This window comes from Xenopus laevis, chromosome 2L (assembly GCF_017654675.1).
Source record: "Xenopus laevis strain J_2021 chromosome 2L, Xenopus_laevis_v10.1, whole genome shotgun sequence".
NCBI lineage: Eukaryota > Metazoa > Chordata > Amphibia > Anura > Pipidae > Xenopus > Xenopus laevis.
The window spans coordinates 122,383,691-122,404,863 of record NC_054373.1 but is presented as its reverse complement, the minus strand read 5'-3'; the positions used below and the strand labels follow the sequence as shown (position 1 = coordinate 122,404,863).

The 21,173-nt window shown below is 36.7% G+C and overlaps 1 protein-coding gene across 1 annotated transcript in view; it reads left to right on the top strand.

The window, feature by feature from the left end:
• Positions 1–21,173, top strand: part of myo16.L (myosin XVI L homeolog) — a 156,092-nt gene that overhangs the window by 99,302 nt on the left and 35,617 nt on the right. The window contains exons 21-27 of the mRNA XM_041582398.1: positions 5,306–5,378; positions 7,844–7,996; positions 9,519–9,719; positions 17,297–17,372; positions 17,830–17,999; positions 20,178–20,258; positions 20,453–20,658. Of these exons, the coding sequence (XP_041438332.1) occupies positions 5,306–5,378; positions 7,844–7,996; positions 9,519–9,719; positions 17,297–17,372; positions 17,830–17,999; positions 20,178–20,258; positions 20,453–20,658 (960 nt within the window). The remainder of the gene's footprint in view (positions 1–5,305; positions 5,379–7,843; positions 7,997–9,518; positions 9,720–17,296; positions 17,373–17,829; positions 18,000–20,177; positions 20,259–20,452; positions 20,659–21,173) is intronic.

Genomic DNA, 21,173 nt, shown 5'->3' with positions numbered 1-21,173 from the left:
AAAAAATGAATATTAAAAAAAAAAATTAAAGTTGGTGCTGCTGAACTACTAGGAGCAGCAGATTAGCACACCAGTCCCACTCCCCAACACTGCTAGACTAATAGCACTGGGCTCTTATAGTAGTAGTAGTAGTAGTAGTAAAACAACAAAAAAATAAATAAAAGCAGTCCTTACAAGGACTACTGTTATTGCAGCAGTCAGCAGATGAGATCAGAAGCAGGACAGCTGCCCACTGCAGCTACATACAGAGCACTGCAGTAGAAGGTAGATTACTAGCCAGCAAAGCTACCTAAGCTTAAATGTCCCTCAAACCCCTGCAGACTTCTGTCCCTCCAATAACAGAGCAGTATCAAAACGATTACTAGCCAGCAAACTTTCAACTGTCCCTGAAATCACTAACAGGCAGCAGCTCTCTCCCTACACTATCTCTTCAGCACACACAGGCAGAGTGAAAAAACGCTGCAGGGCTTCGGTTTTTATAGGGAAGGGGAGTGGTCCAGGGGAGAGCTTCCTGGTTGGCTGCCATGTACCTGCTGGTCTGGGGTGAGAGGGCAAAAAAAAGCGCCAACAATGGCGAACCCAAAATGGCGAACGTCGCGCGACGTTCGTGAATTTCCGGCGAGCGCGAACACCCGATGTTCGCGCGAACAAGTTCGCCGGCGAACAGTTCGCGACATCTCTACCTGAGAATCTCTGTCCAGTTGACAGTTTTAATGTGGTGAATCTCACAGGGCTGCATTACTGTTTTAGATCAGGATAGCATAGTTTAACCTGAGAGATTTTACAGCTACTGCCAAACTTTTGTCTACCACCTGTACCCTTTCAAGCCCATTCGATTTCCATTGTAAAATGTAAGGTAAAGACCTTACATTTTACATTAGTTTATATAAAACTTAATTGATATTGTTTTCACGTTACCACATAGTCAAAGTTCAATAACTGGCATGTCCAGACACCCAAAACTGCTGTCTTTGAAAATGTATTGTTGATTGGAACCTTTGATTTACTTTAGAGAAGCCATATTAATCTAGCATGTTTGCCTTGCATGCCAGTAAGGTACATCTTACCTATGTTTGAAATTACCCGCTAACTTAGGGGCACATTTACTTATCTTGAGTGAAGGAATAGAATAAAAAATACTTTGAATTTTGAAGTATTTTTTTGGCTACTTCGACCATTGAATTAGCTACTTCGACCTTCGACTACGACTTCGACTTTGAATCGAACGATTCAAACTAAAAATCGTTCGTCTATTCGACCATTCAATAGTCGAAGCACTGTCTCTTTAAAAAAAACTTCGACCACCTACTTCGCCACCTAAAACCTACAGAGCATCAATGTTAGCCTATGGGGAAGGTCCCCATAGGCTTTCTAGCCAATTTCTGATCGAAGGAAAATCGTTTGATCGATGGATTAAAATATTCTTTAGATCGAATGAATAGCGCTAAATCCTTCGACTTCGATATTCGGCGGTCGAATATCGAGGGTTAATTAACCCTCGATATTCGACCCTAAGTAAATGTGCCCCCAAGTGTCTCCCCTAATCTGTGATCAATTAACAACACGGGTTGAAACCTGATAGAAATCTTGAAAGGTTTTTAAGTGCACAAACTTAAAGGGCACCATTTATATCCTTTATATGCTATATAAAATTGAATCTTAAGTTTGGTCATTAACATCCAGGGCTCTGATATGACTGCATTCTTAGCCATTATTTCTCATGCTAATGTGAATCTGCGAATATTATGGCATTCCAAATGCTCCTTCTCTTTTATGCCTGTCCCTTACATATAATTGGTCTGTATCCCCACAGCAAATAGAGGTTTCTAGACATAAACGATACCGTTTCACAGCTTCTCACATATGATATCAACCATAAATTAGTTATAAAACATTTGTTTTGGGCAACATTCAGATTGTGCCCAACCTGGTGTTCCTGACAGAAAAGCTAATCAGTAATAAACAAATATGATTTTAATACAAATCACAATTATAGGATACTGAATACAGTACTATTAGTATTGCAAATATATTATTCTGCTTTTTAACATACACAATTATTGCCTGAAAATAGTCATCACTGTTGCTTTTTTGTACCTCATTTCCTTAACAATAAAAGTTTCTAGATCATTTTCTAACAATAGACTAAAGGCTTCACTGAACTGTGCTTAGCTCTGCTGCCCCCTCCTCAAGTTCCAAATGTACAAAGTGCTTATTAGGAAAGCTTGCAGCATGTACTGTACATTCTCATTGCATTGTAAATGATGGGTACACTGAGTGATCATTACCAGCAACTCTATCTGTGAGTTCTTAAATATAATAAATAAATATGAAAACAAAAACAGCCCAGCAGGGATTTAATGCATTTCTAATCTCCATCTTTTTTTACCATGTAACAAAATAGTATGACCTTGAAGGAAATCTTCACCCTTTATGGTCTATTGCTAATAAAATCTATGAGAACCAACCTGGGGTTTATGTGAATTTGCAGTGTCTACAAAAAGGATTTGTGTGTCATTAAAGTGTTTAACAAATATAATGCCTATTAAAATGGAGACAAAATAATAATATAAAAGACCAGACATGTTTGGTACAAATGGAAAAGAAACAAGTGGGACACACAAGATAAGGAAAATGCTTCCAGTGCAACTATTGTAGTCTTCTCTCACTTGAGAACTGTAGCAGATCCCACAATGTGGCCAGTATTATCTCTCACTCTCCTTAACACCTTGGTCATACAATGTTCAAATGTAACACCTTAAAGGGAATTCTTATTGACTTGTTAGGGATTCTGAAAATATAGTTCATTGTAAAAGCACCTATATTTATGCTGTGTTTTATTTTGATGTTAGAAAGCAATGGTGCAATGCCTACTTATATTAATAAACACTAAACTATAACAATATAAGGATCCCTATACAGAATAAACTCCCCAAATATGTCAAACTGAGCATATCTAAAAAAGATCAAGATAAAAGGTGATCCTTGTAGAACGATATTATGTTGAAATCAAATACCGGTTTAAGACAGCAGATTATAGTTTCTTCTGTGCATAATTCTGCTTTTATATCTGAGAAACTATTATCATGTATTTTTTCATTTGATGAAAGGACTGCAGCCTATCATGTTGCTTATCAAGTCAACAAGAAAGTCTAAAGTGATGAGGATAATGATGATGAAAAAAATGTGTTATTTGTTTAGAACTTATTCTGATTTAACAGGTGGGCAATTTGAGTCTTCTACCTCTGTAATAACTCCTGCCCCAAGTTACTACTTGCATACATCAGTTTTTAACTAGAACATACAAATATGCAGAATGGTACTTACTTTGTCATGTATGAACAAGCAGTCCCTGAGGACGAGGGCCAATAAAACCAGGATTAGTGTAGATTTCAGCAATAGATCCATACAAGTTAAGATTTCTTAATGACCTTTTATTCTTGTTGTGTTTTTTTTTCTTGATATAAATATTGACTTTCAGTCTTTGACATCTCATACTGAACTGCTACAACAATGTTCAGATGATATTTATCAGTTTCCATATTTTTAAATGTATTTTCTAAATATCAGTAAAGGAAAAATTACCCAGTTTCACCTCAATTGTTGTGCAAAACCAAATCTGTTTACGGAAGTGGGTTTTGCAGGCCCATTAGCTTTTTCTTCTACAGCCATTTAACTGCTAAGAAAATTACTAAATACCATTGCTTTAAATTCATTTAATAAATGTATTTTAAACCATTTATTTTAAGTATTTGTTTTTTATAGGTACCTTTTATAATTTCAGTTGTTCAAAAGTCTTCTTATAACACTGTAGTAAACACGATCACTTAACACCATATTAAACAGGATTGCATGTCACACACTTAACATTTTCTAACTGCTGAAACTAGATTTATACAGTACCTTTATGTATTCATTCATTTGTATGTTTGCCCTGAAGGTACTGGAGAGTAAAACCTAATTAAAGCTAGCATCATGGCAACACACACATATTAATATAAATTGAATTACCTCTCGTGATTTTGTGATAGTTTTATATTATTTCTTATGGTGACTTAACTAAATATTTAGTGGTGTAATATACAGGCAAAGCACGTTTCATATAACAAAGAGAAGAAATTACTTTCATAAGGGAAAAAAAACTTAATGTGCACCATAATATCGCTATATAATATACATTATGTTATTGTTCACCAAGGTCACCCTTAGCTCCCAAGCCTTATCTACGTACATTATATACTGCACATTAATCCCATTATTTCATGTCTCCCAGGCATAATGTATAGTTCCATGCAGATTATCAATTCACACTACCCGCAACCACTGCTAAACTGAAATGTACTTTATCTAAATAAACATAGATTGTGGTATAAATTCACACTTTCTCTATATTGAATTTTGTCTTGAGTATTCCTTCAACTATTTTTTGTTTTGTTTAAGAACATCCATGGCATTAAGAAACTGTATAGATATGGTATCTGTTATCAGTGTTTCGGACTTGGAGTGTTCCAGAAATAGGTTTTTTCCATCATTTAGAGCACCTTGGTTAGCTATGGGTATGGCCCTAGCTTATTTAGCCTCAAGTATAACCTACTGTTCCATTTTTCATAGAAAATATAAAACCTTAAAAATTAAGAATTGCTTGTCTATATAAGACCCTATAGGAAATTTTGTCATTGTATGGAAAATTAATTTCCAGATAATTGATACCAGAAAAAAACAATAGTCCGCACTTACCTTAATAATGTTATTTTCATCATTAAACAAATAATGCAAGGTTGGACATGTTGTTGTTTACATGTTAATCTTTCATGTTGTTGTTATTTGTATTATATTACACAAAAGCCATGAATTTCTTGTAAATTATATCCTTATAAACGGTGAGTACTGATGTCATCAGTTATAAACGGTGAGTAGTGATGTCATTTCTGTCACATGACTCATTAAAACTTGTGTATTATAATAAATAAAGTACCCCTGTTGCAAAATATGAGGATATTAGAAGTAACCTAGGAGTTCCATGACCTGTATAAAAACACTCCACCTTCGGCCTCGTGTTTTTATATTGTCATGAAACTCCTCGGTAACTTATAATATCCTTATATTTTACAAGAGGGGGTACTTTATTCACTATATTATAATTTGTGTTTTTATATTAGCATTAAATTAGGACACAAACATTTATTTTCATAGTGTAGCTTAATGTTTACTATGATACAATAAATCAAGTGGCTTTTTATTTCCTTTGGTTTTCTATAGCTAATCATTTCCAAAATGTATAACCTACTCTGTGCTACTATTTCAGTGACACACCACTGACTGTTGGAATATTGGATATATTTGGCTTTGAAGATTTTCAGAAAAATTCCTTTGAACAGGTATTGTGTTTATTATTTAATGAATGCTTCTGGCTTGCTGAGCTGGGGTCCTGTTATCAAATCCAATCAGGTCACAGTAGGTTAAATGAACTCTAGTATGATGTTGAGAGTGATATTTTTACAATTTACAATTTGATTTTCATTTTGTAGTCCTACAGTTTGCAAACTCAGCAATCTGGCTGCTAGGGTCCAAATTACCCTAGGATCCATGCATTGATTTGAATAAGTGACTGGAATATAAATAGGAACGGACCTGAATAGAAAAAATAGTAATAAGAAGTAGCAATAACAATACATTTGTAACCTTACATAGCATTTTTAGAGGGCGTCGGTGACCCCCATTTGAAAGCTGGAAAGAGTCAAAAGAAAAAGGCAAATAATTCAAAAATTATGAAAAATAAATAATGAAGGCCAATTGATATGAATTATGAACAATCTCTGTTCGGTGTATGGTGGTGCTATATAAAAACATGTATCTGTTTTTAGTTAAAAGGTAACTTGCATAGGTCCAAACTGTAATACAGAAAAGGCTCTGCCATTTCAAGTACACAGATATCCAAACAACCTAGCTAAAGGCTTAATAAACAGTGATTTTCTATAGCACCTTTTAGCAGCCCCCCTGGCATTTGTCAGAATTTACAGGTTGTCAGTTCATGCCTGCTTGTATTGGACATTTGTTTTAATACATTGCTATCTGTTAAACAGTATTGTTTAATTCTGCCTGAGCTTGTCTCAGACTTTGTGAAATGTTGAGCAATTTTGGGCTTTTACTGTCCCATTTCCTTAAATCTCTACTGCCAATTTACATAATATCAAGGTGCTTCTGGGTTTAAATGCAGTGTTTCTATTTGTGCTGTCCTTTCCTAATTATTTTACTCCAATAAGGCCAATATATCAGATACATACTAATTAAAGTGTTCTGGTTTAGGGTCTAATTCCATTATTGTGTCATTGGCTTTCTAATCAAATATGCCAATATCTCAGCAAAGCGTTCAAAGTTCCCTACTCCTTAACATTTGGAAATTATTTATAAAAATTATGCACTATCTAAAAAATGGATAATCCCATACTTTTGGAAATCATATTTTTTTTCCATTATCTAAAGTATCTTTCCTGAATTTTGGATGCAGCTATTTTAAATGTTGGCTATATGCACTTTTTATCCCTAGCATAAAATGTAGTTGTATCTCTGTATCTCTGACCACCACCTACAGATCAATAAAGCATATAGTGAATGCGAAAAAAAGTTCATTATGAAATCGACATTTCGGTCTAAGCCATGACTTTTATCACAACAAGGTCTTGACCGAAACATTGATTTCCTGATAAACTTTTTCCTATTTACTATTTACTTTAAATTACTCATAATTCCAGATGGAATTTTGTTATTCTGCCATATTCTTTTTAAATGTTGTATTTTTGTTATTTGCTTTGTAAGACGTTGTTTTCACATTTTCCTTACCATCGCTTTTCTGTCATTTTACTCAATATTGTGTCTCCCTTAACATTCTACAGCTGTCAGTAGTAGCCTGGGAGAATCATAGGGCCTGGAGGAGAAAAACAACAAGAATGTGGCCACTCAGAATTGTTAACTGTTTCGCCCCTCTGCCTTAGGTTTTGTAGTCTTTGAGAATTTCTCAAATTTCATATTTTTCACTTTCCCCCTGGTCACATTCATACAAAGTAACATTCAAAGCCAATTAGAGTAGTGATACTCCCTGATTTCACTGAGCCTGATAAAGGTCCACCAAACTAGACAAGCTAGATCTTTTCCCTTTTCTGAACGTAAAGCTATACATGGATGTTCATTTGCATCCTCGTAGTGTTTTTGTCTATATCTTTAGGAATTGTTATTAATTGCTACCTATATTGTAACCTGTGGGATTCAGCAGTATGTATATTGCCCAAAAACATTTTCTTTTGATAATCAGCTCGAGTAACATACTCACAGGCATTTCTTAAAAGGGGGAATCTACAAAAAAACAACTGGTAACTTTTTTGCTCTTGTTGATATAAAATCACAATTTCTCAATTTGCAACATTCCTCTGTGCACTTTCTTAGGGTACCTTGTGACGGCTACTCTATTCTCAGCAGTCTAATTTAGTAATTTCTTAAATTGGATCCTGAGTTGCTAAAAGCAGCCATACATTGGCTGACTTGGCTGATATCTGTAAGTGGGCATCTATGCAGACGGCTGTGTGATTTTGTTTGTCTGGACAGATGGCAGAGCTAAAGAGAATTCTTTGCAGTTAGCAAGGAAATAGATTGCTAGGGACACTACTACTTTATTGGCAACTTACAAGTATCGTCTTCCATACAGAGAAAGCTAAGTAGCCTAAAGAATTAAAATGTTCAGTGAGTTCCTAGGTTTTCCGTTTTATTTTTTATCCATAATAAATGTATTTTTCTAGATCCATGCATTTTAAACTTGGTTTTCACATATGCATGCATTTTATCTCAACAGTTGTGCATTAATCTGACCAACGAAAAGATCCACCAGCATATATCTGAAGTGTTATTTTTCCATGAGCAAACAGAATGTGCACAAGAGGGGATTTCCATGGAAACCATATATTGCCTTGGCAACAATACAACAGTGCTGGATTTTTTTTTCCAGGTACTTTTTCTGCTGGGTATACAAATGTAAATATATGCAAGCTAATGTTTGTTTTTTCATTAAGACTTCCTAATTCGTGATTCAAATAAAATACCTGTATTTTTTTTTTTTTTTTTTTTATCAAGGCGTAGGTGTGCCAGCAGTCTCATTTGTAATAAACTATGATGAATGTTTTCTTTATTTACATATGATTACTGCTATGTGGATTCAGTGGCGATCCTAGAGGGGGTGGGCCCTGGTGCGTGACGCACAGCTGGGCCACGTCCCCCTCTGTACGGCCGCATATGCCGGCATTCTCAGCAGCGAACGGACTGCCGGGGGGCACTGAGGGGGTGCGGGCCCTGGCCCGCTCGCACCCCCTGCTCCCCCGGTAGTTCCGCCACTGTGTGGATTCATTAAAAATAAAAGGCTACTATAATAAATACATTATTTTTGGCAGTTAATAAATCAATTACACTTGCATATCTGTTTGAGAAAAAATGGCTCCTATTTTAAAGTAACCTGTCTCTTTTGTCCCTTTCCTTATTGTCAGGATAAAAAATTGCATGGTCAGCCTATTCAAACTCCTATTTTGAACTGACATGCAGGTTTCATTGATCTTCTGAATAGGACATGTCTTGTGCAATAAAGGCACAACTGGATAAAGGGAAGCAATGTGTCTGCCAGCATAATATTGCCAGTAATTCTCTATACATATTCATAGTGATAACTCTCTGATCAAATGAACTTATCTTGGTCTTGTAGCTCCCTGTAGCCTGCATATTAAAAATATTGCTTCTTTCTTACTCCAATCATATGCTGCTCTAATACAAGAAAGGGAAAAGAGGAAGACCATGATTAAATAATGAAAGGATTTAATAACCTTAGCTACAGCAGGACCAATGGGGGATTAGAATGACCAGTTTCATACAGTATATTCCCTATTTTTGTAGATTTGAAGTAAAGCAGCAAACATTTTAGTTCCAATTTAGAAAACCATCTGTTTGGCATTGGAAGGCTGATTTTAACACAGACTGCTGCATCAGCATAGTATTTCCAGCCCTTGTTATATGCAGAAGATTTCTTTTCAACCATTTTGCTGCTTGTTACAATCCCACTGGGTATACGACGGCAGAGTTTCCTTTTGTACATAAATAATGGATCTAAAAACTTCAATGTATCTATGTATATATATATATATATATATATATATATATGCATACACCAATGTTTTACACTATAGGGCGAAATTTTTTTTTTACACTTTTTTGACTTCCGCCAGAAACAATGGCTGCAAATCTGGAGTTCGCATGATGTAAAATGAAGCACACCTTAAAAATTCGACATTTATTTTAGACAGCTTTTTACATCATTTTTTTTTTTGACTAATTTTGTTTTACACAGCATGATAAATATGGTCCTATCTTACACTGTAAATATACCCAAGCATTTGCATTTCCTGTTGTTACTGGTCCTTGAAGGTAAAAGCTTTTTTAATAATAATAATGATAATAATAATGACGCCTTTACTGGTGTGTTTCAGAAACCAATGGGATTCATGTCGGTGCTAGATGAAGAAAGCCAGTCTATTCACACAATGGAGCACAGTCTCTCCAAGCGTCTCCAGTCACTTTTAGAAACATCAAATACAAATGCGGTGTATTTCTCTTCAAAAGATGGAAATGGCAATGTCACACCCAAGGACCATGGTCCTACTTTTGCAGTTATGCATTATGCAGGAAGGGTAAGTTTTTTTTTAATTTTTTTAAAACAAGAGGTTCTTGCATAGGTAGAATAGTGCAACATACAATGTTGCTGCAATAATACAAATAATCAAAAGTTTATTTTTTTAATAAAATGTTTATTAATAATAATAATAATAATAATAAGGTATTAGAATGACTGAAAAAGGTAACATCCAGACTGATAAACGGCCACACAACAAAAACAAAGTGAGTAAAGTAAGATGAACCCTGGAAAACTGTGTATTGTAAAATGTAGTGAATAAAGAATGACTATTTTTGTGCACAAATCAATTATTGAACAAAACAAGTAGTACAGGTCTAGGATCTGTTATCTGGAAACCCCTTATCCAGAAAGCTCCAAATTGTTTAAATCAATTCAATTAAGTACAAGATCCTCACTAAGATATAATTAATTCTTATTGGAAGCAAAACAAAAATATTGGGTTTATTCAATGTCTAAATGATTTTTTAGTAGACAATGTTTGGATTCCAATTATAGAAAGATCCCTTATCCGGAAAAATCCAGGTCCTTCTCAACAGTTTCTACATCTGTAATAGCAAAAGATCTGAGGGAATAATGTCAGTCTAAAACATTGTGCTGTTTTGTGTTTCTAAATTGGAATTGTATCTTGGACTGTTTCCATTTATTTTTTTCATTTATTGTGCCAGTAAGGTTCTAAGAAGATGATCTGATTTTTAGGGATCTGGGCTTCTGATAACGAAATATCACACATATGTTAGGACAGATGTACTAACACTGTTGCTCATATTCCAGAGTGCCAGTGGCCATAGGGAATCCTACTTAAAGACACATAATGATAACAAAAGCTAATTCCCAAATGAACCCTTTTTATATTATTATACTTTACCCCTCCACTTAGATTTTATTGTCATGTTATAATCATGTTAAAATGGTTAATCCCTCATAATTTATAAATCTGCGAAGGGGCTGTATAATCTCTTGTTCAATGAAAAGGACTTGTGCTGAACACACTTTCAACTATTGTTTTAATCATAAAAATCATGATAAAAATTATAAAAGCTATACCGGTCACACAGGGAAGCTGAAGTTACTCCGTGTTTGGTCCTTGCGAGGTTGATAATTAAATTACCAGTATACAACCAGATGTTTTGAGTGTTTTTTCTGCATTTATTCTGCATTGGTAATCTAATTAATTAATCTAACAAAGCTTGTTCAGCACAAATCCTTTCCATTGAACCCAGCTTGAAAAGGGGATATACTGTCCGTTTAGCTCTTCAGAATTCTGATGCATCTGCTTTACACCACAGAATTGCTTTAATTCTCTGCTTTCTCATCTTACCCTAGAAAACAGAGGCTTTAGAAAGCTGATGACGTGTTTAGTGGTGAGAAATGACAACACCTTTACAGAAAGTTTGTATAGTATAGAACAGTAGTCCCCAACCAGTGACTCATGAGCAATATTTTGCTCACCAATCCCTTGGATGTTGCTCCCAGTGGCTGTAAAACAGGTGCTTATTTTTCAATTCTAGGCTTGTAGGCAAGTTTTGGTTGTATAAAACCAGGTGTTCTGCCAAACAGAGCGTCCTGTAAGCTGCCAGTCCACATAGGGACTACCAAATAGCCAATCAAAGCTCTTATTTGGCATCTCAGTGGCTCCGTGGTAATAAAGTATGGAGACCCCTGTCTAGATGAATGCTTCAATGTATTGACAATGAAAGTGAAATAAAAGTTTATGATATACCTCCAAGAGGTGAATGAAGAATAAGCGTACTGACAACAAGATGACAACAAGGAATGCAACATATAGGGTTATATTTATAGTTAAAGCAGCAAAAAAAAGTAAAGACCAAAAATATAGTTAAAAAATATGGGGACCTCCTAGAACCTATAAGTCAAAGGTTTTTGTTTTTTTGAAAATCGTTCGATTAAATTGTTCAAATCGTTCGATTCGAATGATTTCTACTTTGATCTAACGATTTGAATTTGATCGAAAATGGCTAAATTCACAAAAAAAATCTTCGACTATCGAATTTCTACAATCCGATGGTCGAATTTCAAAGTTTTACCACTTCGAAATTTGACCCTTAGCGAATGTGCCCCTAAGTGTCAGAGGATGGTTTATATTTATAGTTAGTTATATTTTCAAAAAGTATAATATTTGGTATTTATTAAGCACAACAAAATTCAAATATAAAACTTTGGTACACTGTATCTAAAAGCTTTTCAAGGCATTTTTTTAATTCAAGATTTTCCAGTTTTTTAGTTTCCAGTTTTTCTAAGCATGTTATCTAACAAATTAGATTTTTTTTTGAGCTTGTAAACTTACAAATTTGAGTTTTTTCTGAGCTGAGCAACTTACTTCAAGTTATTCAAGTTTTTTCCATGATTGTATTCAGTTGAGTTACTGTATTTCTATTCAGATTTTTTTAATAAATAAGCAAAGATTCGATTTTTTTAAATTGTGAGTTTATTCAAAGTAGAAAAAAGAAGATTTTTGATAAATAAGCCCAATAAAGAAGACTATGCTGAAGTTGTTAAGGAGATCAGAGCTCTAGAAAAAAGTTAGTAACACGTGTAGAAGAGATCAAAAAAAAAATTACATAAATAAATAAAATTAAAGGGTAAAAATGTGTGGAAATAATTCAAACAAATTATTCTAAAGTTATTAACATTTTTCGGAATTTTTTTTCCGGACAATCTGGAATGTGTTTAGAATTCAACATTTATTAAAGGAGATCAATGGGCCAGTTAATCAATGCAGTAAATCTACTGCATTGAACAGTCAAATGAAATTCTTTCCTAAACAAAAAAGCAAAAGAATAAGCATTGAATTCATTTAGTTCAAATGATAAAGTGGTGTTTGGCTTGAAACATGTAGGTTGCTTCACATAACAGCTTCACCCTCAGCTTGTTCCTGGTTTAATGGAGAAAATAAAGGTGAGGTTTTTGAATATTGATGGACTATGACGTCAGTGAGCTTCTTTATATGCATGATTTTCAGTGATTACATGGACTAGACGTGTGTATAGCTGCACCAAATGCCAGTATTTCAGGTTAAAAAGGTTGCATATATTAGTTTTGAAAGGCAATCATCATAAATTAGACCCAATGTAAAACTCATGAGCATATTTTAAAAGCTGTGTAAAATGTGTCTATAGAGCACACAACTCTAATGCCTCTATATAAGAATAAATTCTGCTGTAAGAAAGAGATGTTAGCTTCAAAAAGCCACATAAGAAATACTGTTGATTGGAACAACTTTGTATGACGATTTTTAATCCACAGTTGCTGCCTCAATTTATTTTGACTTCACTGCAGTGTAAATTAAAGGCATCATTTTGGCATTAGTTTAATAAGAAAAACATCAGCACCATCAGATCTGTTTGATAGACAATTACTGATCAAGAAGCATTGAACTATTTAAAAACAGCAGAGCTTATTGCATTTTCTTTTTTACACTATAAACAATACTTTGGGGCAGATTTATCAAAGGTCGAAGTTCGAAGTTAAAAAAAGTTCGAACTTCGAATTCAAAAAGACCAAATGAATGGTGGTTGAAGTTTTTTGGGGTCATAGTGGGCCTACTTTGAATTGTAGGATTCCAAGTAGCACTACTTTGATCTATTTCGATTCAAAGTTTTTTTAACTTCGACCTTTGAACTCCCAAACTCCCCCAATTGCCTCCATACAGGTACTAGGAGGTCCCCCATAGGCTTATGCAGAACTTCAGCAGCTTTTATGTAGTGAATGGTTGAAGTCGAAGTTTTAAAGAGACAGTACATGATAAATTTCAATATTCGAATTTCAACGTTTTTTTCAACTTCAAATCGAAATTCGACTATTCGATGGTCGAAGTACCTAAAATGACTTCGAAATTCGAAGTTTTTAACTTCGAACCTTCACTTCGACCTTTGATAAATCTGCCCCTTTGTGTTTACAGTATGGGACCTGATATCCAGAATACTAGCAGCGAATCTCAATGTTTCACAGCTGGTGTATAAATTTGCAAAACTCCCGCGAAAGTTCAGTGATTTAAAAAAATTTTGGAGGCGAGTACGAAAAGTTGCTGGCGTCAAAATCGCCGCGCATCAACACTATTCGGACGCCCATTGACTTTAATGCCAATGTCAAAATTGATGCAGGAGGCAATTTTCGAGATTCGCAAATTTTTCACCATTTCGCGAATTTCATGGGAAATTCTCAAATTTTGCAGCAAAGCGAAACGGGAGAAATTCGCCCATCACTAGATCCGATTCCTATACACATGACTCTTTAATCACATGCATTCCTCTTCAAACAAGCAAATAACTTGCTGCTCTCCACTTAGTGCCCTTTAAACAGGAATATTTTCATCTATGTTTCTTGGGACTGTGAGAATTGCTTTAACTACCATCACATTAATTGTAAATTACTGACAGGCTAATTAGGCCAAGCTAATACTTAACCGTCATAAAGCAGCTTTCTAGAACTTCTATTGACAATGTAAATTACCTACCGTATATACTCGTGTATAAGCCGACCCGTGTATAAGCCGAGGTACCTAATTTACCTAAGAAAACTGGAAAAATGTATTGACTCGTGTATAAGCCTAGGGGCCCCATGTCAGATTTCAAAATGTGAATGTGTAAATGTGTAATCATGTTTTATGGCATAGAAATCTATCTAAAACTATTTAAAAGAGCCTCCCCATAATTCCATCAGCAGGAACATGACACTACAAAAATATGCTTACCCTGAGAAGGATCAGTGTGGGCCAGGTTATAAATAGCCATTGAACCTCACATACTGGCACCCAGTACATTTGAATGTTGGAGTTCCCTGTGACTCCCACCATAAGTCACAAGCTTGGCATGTTTCTATCTGACAACAGCAAGAACTTGCCAGGCAGCATTGTTCTCCGCCCTATGTACCTGGCGTAATGATGACAGAATGAAAGGGGAGTGACAAGGCAATTTATATGTACATGTACAGCTCCACAGATAGCACTCTGCTGCTGGCAAACTTGGAATCAAGCTTTAGGACCTTTTAACAATGGCCGCCAGGGGCCCTGTGAAAGAGCTGCAGGACGGTTCACTGTGTCCACTCTCCGGGCGGCGCGTCCTTCCCTGCCGGCGTAGATACCGTAGATATGCCCAGCAGTGCGACCCCCTGTGACCCGGCCCCAGCAGGACTGTCTGTGACGCCGCCCGGAGCAGGTCCAGGAGCTCCGGGCGGCGCGTCCTTCCCTGCCGGCGTTCGCTCCCAAAATGGCGGCGCCCATGGCCGCCACGTGGGTAGCGGCCGGCGCCGCTACCCACGTGGCGGCCATGGGCGCCGCCATTTTGGGAGCGAACGCCGGCAGGGAAGGACGCGCCGCCCGGAGCTCCTGGACCTGCTCCGGGCGGCGTCACAGACAGTCCTGCTGGGGCCGGGTCACAGGGGGTCGCACTGCTGGGCATATCTACGGTATGACCCGTGTATAAGCCGAGGTTGAGTTTTTCAGCACATTTTGGGTGCTGAAAAACTCGGCTTATACGCGAGTATATACGGTAATAGCTGCCACTTGTGACAATCACTAGTCGGTTTCACATTTTTGAGACAGGATATATTCTAAATCATCATTGAACTGCACTTTGAAATCTATTAAAGGGGAATGCTATTTAGTATTATGAAGGTAGCAATAGTCTCAGACAATCTACAATTAGTTCTTATTTTTTGGATCTGTATATTCAAGCTATGTATTTGAAGGTAAAAGTGAGAGGTATAGTAGATTTTCAATCCAGCATATATATTCATATTATAACATTACTTACGTATGCTGTTTCCTACTTTTTTTAAAAAAATTAAGGTAGATGGATACTGGAATTTATGCATTTAGGATGCAATTTTTAAGCAAAGAAGTGGATTCCAATCACTGCTTATTACAATGCCAGCCCCCTTTCACCAATTAATTGCAGCATTTCAAACTCTGCAATAAAAGCTTTATGATGAGAATAAAAAAAAGTTTGCATAACATCAATATGATCAAAGCTGCTTAGCAAGTTACAGTGCAGAATTACCTACATTACTGAATGCAGTGAACTGGGAAAATAAAGGGTGAGGGTTAACGCTCTCCTTTCAACCATAGATGTCAAGTCCTTGAACAGCCAACTTTCAGCCCCACCCATCTAAATTACTCTGTGTACTGAGTTGTGTAGAAATAGCAGTGCTAAGCAGTACTTTTTATTATCAGTGGTGTAAATATAAAGGAAGCAAACCCCATGGTCGTGAGGGGGGCCAGACCCAAAGATTTTTTGTGGGGGGACCCAGAGTTTTACAAGGAACCCAGGCACCTCCCTGCCCCTCAGCCACTCGAGTGCATTTGTACCTTTAGGTAGGGTGACTATAGATGAAGCTGACCCCCCAGTCCAGTCCCCTGGGCCCAACAGGTTGTTGTGCAACTATTTCTTATCATTATCATTTTCAAGTGGCTTCCTTTTGTTTTGTTTTTAAACTTTGTATTTAAACTTTGTATTTATTAAAGCTTTACAAAAACATGTGATAGAATGTGTGTCTCACATTTGTCCAATAAGACAAGAATAAAGAACATTTTGACATACATTCTCAGCTTGGTTATTTTATGCTGTTAGATACTGTAAATATTATTAGAACTATAATGGCTTTAAATAAATTGAAACACATTGAAATCAATAGGCAACCAATTTTTTTTACGTGCAACCATTTTCTACGCGTGCAATTATTTTTCTCATTCCAAATGCATTAAAGTCAGTGGGCGTTTTTTCTTGCTGTAGTTTTTTTGTCTCTGCGACTTTTCTGTTGCATGATGGCGAAATGCCCAAATTCGCTGTGAATCCATGCCTGGTGAAAAATTCTCTCATCACTAGTCACTGGTGCAGAATGATCATTGGTTATATATGCCTTATTGAATGTTTAGCAATGTTCAGCATTACAATGTACTTGAACATGCCTCAAAATGTGTACCATTGCTGCTACAACATGATGAGTGATGCAAAATATCCAGACATTTTATAAACAAGGCACTAATTGCATTGTTGTTGATGTGAGTGTTTAGTGCAGCCTTGCTAACTGTATTGGTGCATCAACTTGCCTGCAACACACATGTTGTCAAGCTCAGAGATTACTTGTACTTAAATAAGCTGCACTTTGGAACGAATGCATCACAGCAGGCTAGTAAAGGAATGAGTATAGGAGCTAGTATAGAGGTGTGCATGTATATGCACCAGCACACTTTTAAGATATGGGATTTATTGGAAGTCATTCTGCAACCATATTGGATCTAGTGCTGTGCCTGGCGATTGAAATCAGCCTTATAAACCTAAAGTAGACACTACTTAGTTTAAATATACCGAGTTTTTACATATTTTTCTTAGAGAGAAGCTCACAAGAAGATACTGTGAAAAAAAAACAAGATATGTATTTTTTTAATGGGTTTTCCTTAACAATTCCGATATATGATGTAATAATTGTTGTTCATTCTACAAAACAGGATACTATTGCATGGAAAATGGCAATCTTGTTCTATGTTCTTTGGTGACTCTTCAAATGTTCCCATTACTAATAATTAATGCTAGCAAATGTTTTTCTTTTGTCCAGGTAAATTACAATATATCTGGAGCAACTGAGAGAAACAGAGATGTGCTGTCTCAAAATCTTCTTTTCGTTATGAAAAGTAAGCTGTATCACAATTATATAATACATTTAGTATTCTCATATGGCACAGATGTTTTTTTTAGCATCCTCAAATTGGATACAGCACCATGTTTTGCCACAATGTATCTTGTGCGCTCATGGGCAGAAGTGGCACCCACCAATAAAAGGGCAGAATAGAGATTTAGTGAGGGCTTTCCCTTGGACACTCTGTACTTTTGCTGCATTTTAAAACCACACTAAATATAAGCCTCTAGGCAAGCATTAAGTATGGGGATCCTTGCTGACGAGCTCTGCACTTTGTTCTGGGTGTTAGAGGAGCCCCCAGTGCAAGTGCAGAGCGCAGGAGCTGTACTGACCACAAAAAATATACAGTCTTGTGCTAATCAACATCCTGTTATAGTAAATTATACCTTTGATATACTGTATATAAATCTGCCTGGGGGGTGTTCCTCACTATTTATTAATATTTTTTACAGCCAGTGAAAACCTAGTCATCAATCAAATGTTCCAGTCCAAACTGACCCAGACAGGGTCATTGATTCCTCCTTATCCTCCACTCAAACTTAGAGGACCAAAAGCAGCCTTACTTTTAACAAAAAAATCCACTTCTAGTGGTGAAACAAAAAAGATCCTGGAACTTGGTAAGGTAAGGACTAAAAAGAAAAAAATCTTATATATATATATATATATATATATATATATATATATATATATTATATTTATATATATTTATATACTATGTGTGAATCCACTTCAGAAGAGAAGCAGCAATACCGAGTGTAACTTTAAGCAGTCATTCACCAGTGTTTTATTCATGCCTGGGTTTTCCACAAATAGGCTCTTCTCAATGTATACAACAAAGGAAAATAAACAATGTAAAATTCATCTCACTAGCAGCCTGAATATCCCAGTCACTGAATATCCAATCACTGTGCCACAATATATAGTATACTAAAAAAACAACTTCTGAAGTTTACAATTAGTGCTACTGTAACACCCTCTTGGCCACCCCCCTGGTGCCAAGGTTGTACCTTCTTACCAATTCTGGTCCTGAGTCCCCTTTGCAAGGTGGAAGGGTATTGGGAAAGTCTTCTCCTGGCAGCGCCTCCACTTAATGGGATCCGGGAATACACCTGCGGGTGGCCCCATTAGGAAACCATTCAAGACACACATTATTGTGTAACAAATATCAACTTTATGCAAGATTAAAGGCAAAAGTAAATATGCATTTACATCCAAATAAATGACCCACTAACCTGGGGATAGCTGCAGTTCCTTCCTGGCACCTCCTTGCAAGGTAAAGTCCCCACTCCTGGTCCCTTTTTCCACCAAGAGCTCCATTGTTCCCAGGTATCACTACCTGCCCAAATACCTTTCCCGATGGACAAGGTATTTTCTCCCACGTGGCAGGCACACACAAAGCCTGTATCACAACAGGAGACATGCTGGATCCTTTCCTTCTCTCTACTCTCTCACAGGCAGACACACCCGGGGGCTCACACAGAGCTGGAACAGGTTCACACAGAGCTGGCATCCACGTTATGACATCCTCAAAGGCTCTAAGCTTGCCTAGCCGAGCGCACAACTTGCTTTATCCTCCGCAGCTGAACTATAGCTCACAGCACTGTCCAGGTTTTGCATTCAGGATCTTCAGACCCTCCTGGTCCAGCTCCCAAACTTGGGACTGCCACACTCCAGCAGTCATGGGGCTCCTGCCCCTACATCTTTGCAGAAGTCTCTGTCCACCCTCTGTCAGTGAAAGTGAAGCAGGAATGGCTGTTAGCACATGGCTCTCCTATATATTCAAAGGTGGTGCAGCAACGACACCTTGTGACACTCTCTGGTATCTGCCAGACATGCTGCACTTTGACAAGGCTCCAGCCCCTCCCGAAGCTCTAGGTAGACCCTGTAGCTGCACGGAAAGATGAGTTACACCATGCGGTTCAGACCGTCGGGTAATTGACCCTAAGGAGCCCTACACTACTACCCATATTCAAGCACTTGATGTAAATGAAAATTATCAGTGATAAACAGGTCATTAGTGAAATGTGTGGACCTTCCACTCTGCAGCCAGTCAGTATGTAATATGTAAAATGTTAATAGTTTAATATTAATGTTTAAGTAATGGTTAATACATATTTTCAGGTTGGCAACTAGGGGGGCTAGATTATATCAGATGTAAGGGAAAGGCCCCAGTGGGCGGAGAATATTAAATTATGTAAGGGAAGGTTTCAGGAAGTGAGATTAGAGATGCACCATGGGAAGAGAAATGAGCAGCAGGCTCTCCCCCTCAGGGGGAGGTTATCCTGTTACCTTCCCATTGTTCTGTTCATAGGCTGCCGGGGGGAGGGAGGGGGGTTGATATAATTTGCAATGCAGCAGTAAACTGAGTGACTGAAGTTTATCAGAGCACAAGTCACATGACTGAGGTCACCCAGGAAACTACCAACATGTCTATCCCTACGTCAGAATTCAAAATTAAATATAAAAAAAATCTATTTGCTCTTTTTAAAAATGGATTCAGAGCAGAATTCTACTGGAGCAGCACTATTAACTGAAAAAAAAAACCATGACAGAATTCCTTTATAATAACACATTACTTGAAGTATTCCTAAAATATTTCCTTTATCACAAGTCTGAGATTCTCTTAATGGTTATTTTTTTTATTTGAAATATTTTTTTCAAAACCACCCATATCACAATATAAACAGAATTGATAATTGTGACTAAGATGAAACAATATAGGCTTATATTTCATGTAGAAGTATTTTGGACAGTTTCACAGAGAAGCAGTGGGACTTTATTCAATTCTTTTTGTATACAGTTAATAAAAAAGAAAGGATCCTATTCATTTCTGCAGAAGCTAGAAAGAGGCGGACCAACCACTGTGAGCACACAACTCAGGGTAAGTACCTTTATCTTTGTAAAAAAAAAAAAATTCATAATGTGCCAGAAATGTTATTTCTCAAGTCTATGTTTATTAAATATAAAGAAACCGCTAAATAATTCATGATTTGAACATATGAGATGCTAACCACTATACTGCAGATGTAATTAATATACAAAATTGTATGCCTAATCTGTACATTTTCTTTGCAGAAATCTTTTACAGAGATCATTGCCAAGGTTCAGAGCAGCACACCACATCTTATGCATTGTATCAAACCTAACAGTTCTAAGCTTGCTGAAACATTTGATAACTTCTATGTGTCTGCACAACTACAATATATTGGAGTACTGGAAATGGTCAAAATAACTCGTCATGGTTATCCAATACGCCTTGCCTTTTCAGACTTCTTGTCCAGGTATTTTTTCATTCAGTTGTCATGTTTTCAGCTTTTATTGCATGTTATGTAGTGTGTGGGGGTATTTGACAATTAATAAGCAGATGTGCCAGTAGATGGTACAGATTCACTCTTAATATCAAAATAATGGCACTTTTCATAATCACTGACATTGACTAGACTGATGGAATGCACCCTGCAATAAAAGTGATTATTAGCCCCTAATGTTGAATTTAAAATATCTCCCACTGCATGAAGCTACTTTACTAAATCAAGTCAAATGTGCAAAGTCCAAAAACATAAACATAACCTATTACTTGCAGTGATTTGGATTGCGAAGGGAGGCAACTTGAACAGTGTTAATTGACTGGTTCCTACACACTGAATGCGATGGATAGATGGTGGTGCAGATGCCCCCTAGATACCTAGCAGGGTATCAAGTCAGCAATAGAAAGAGATCCGAGCTGCACACATGTTACATCAAAAAGGTGTTCTACTCATTTTTTTATAGCCACAGACTGTAAAAGCAGGATAAT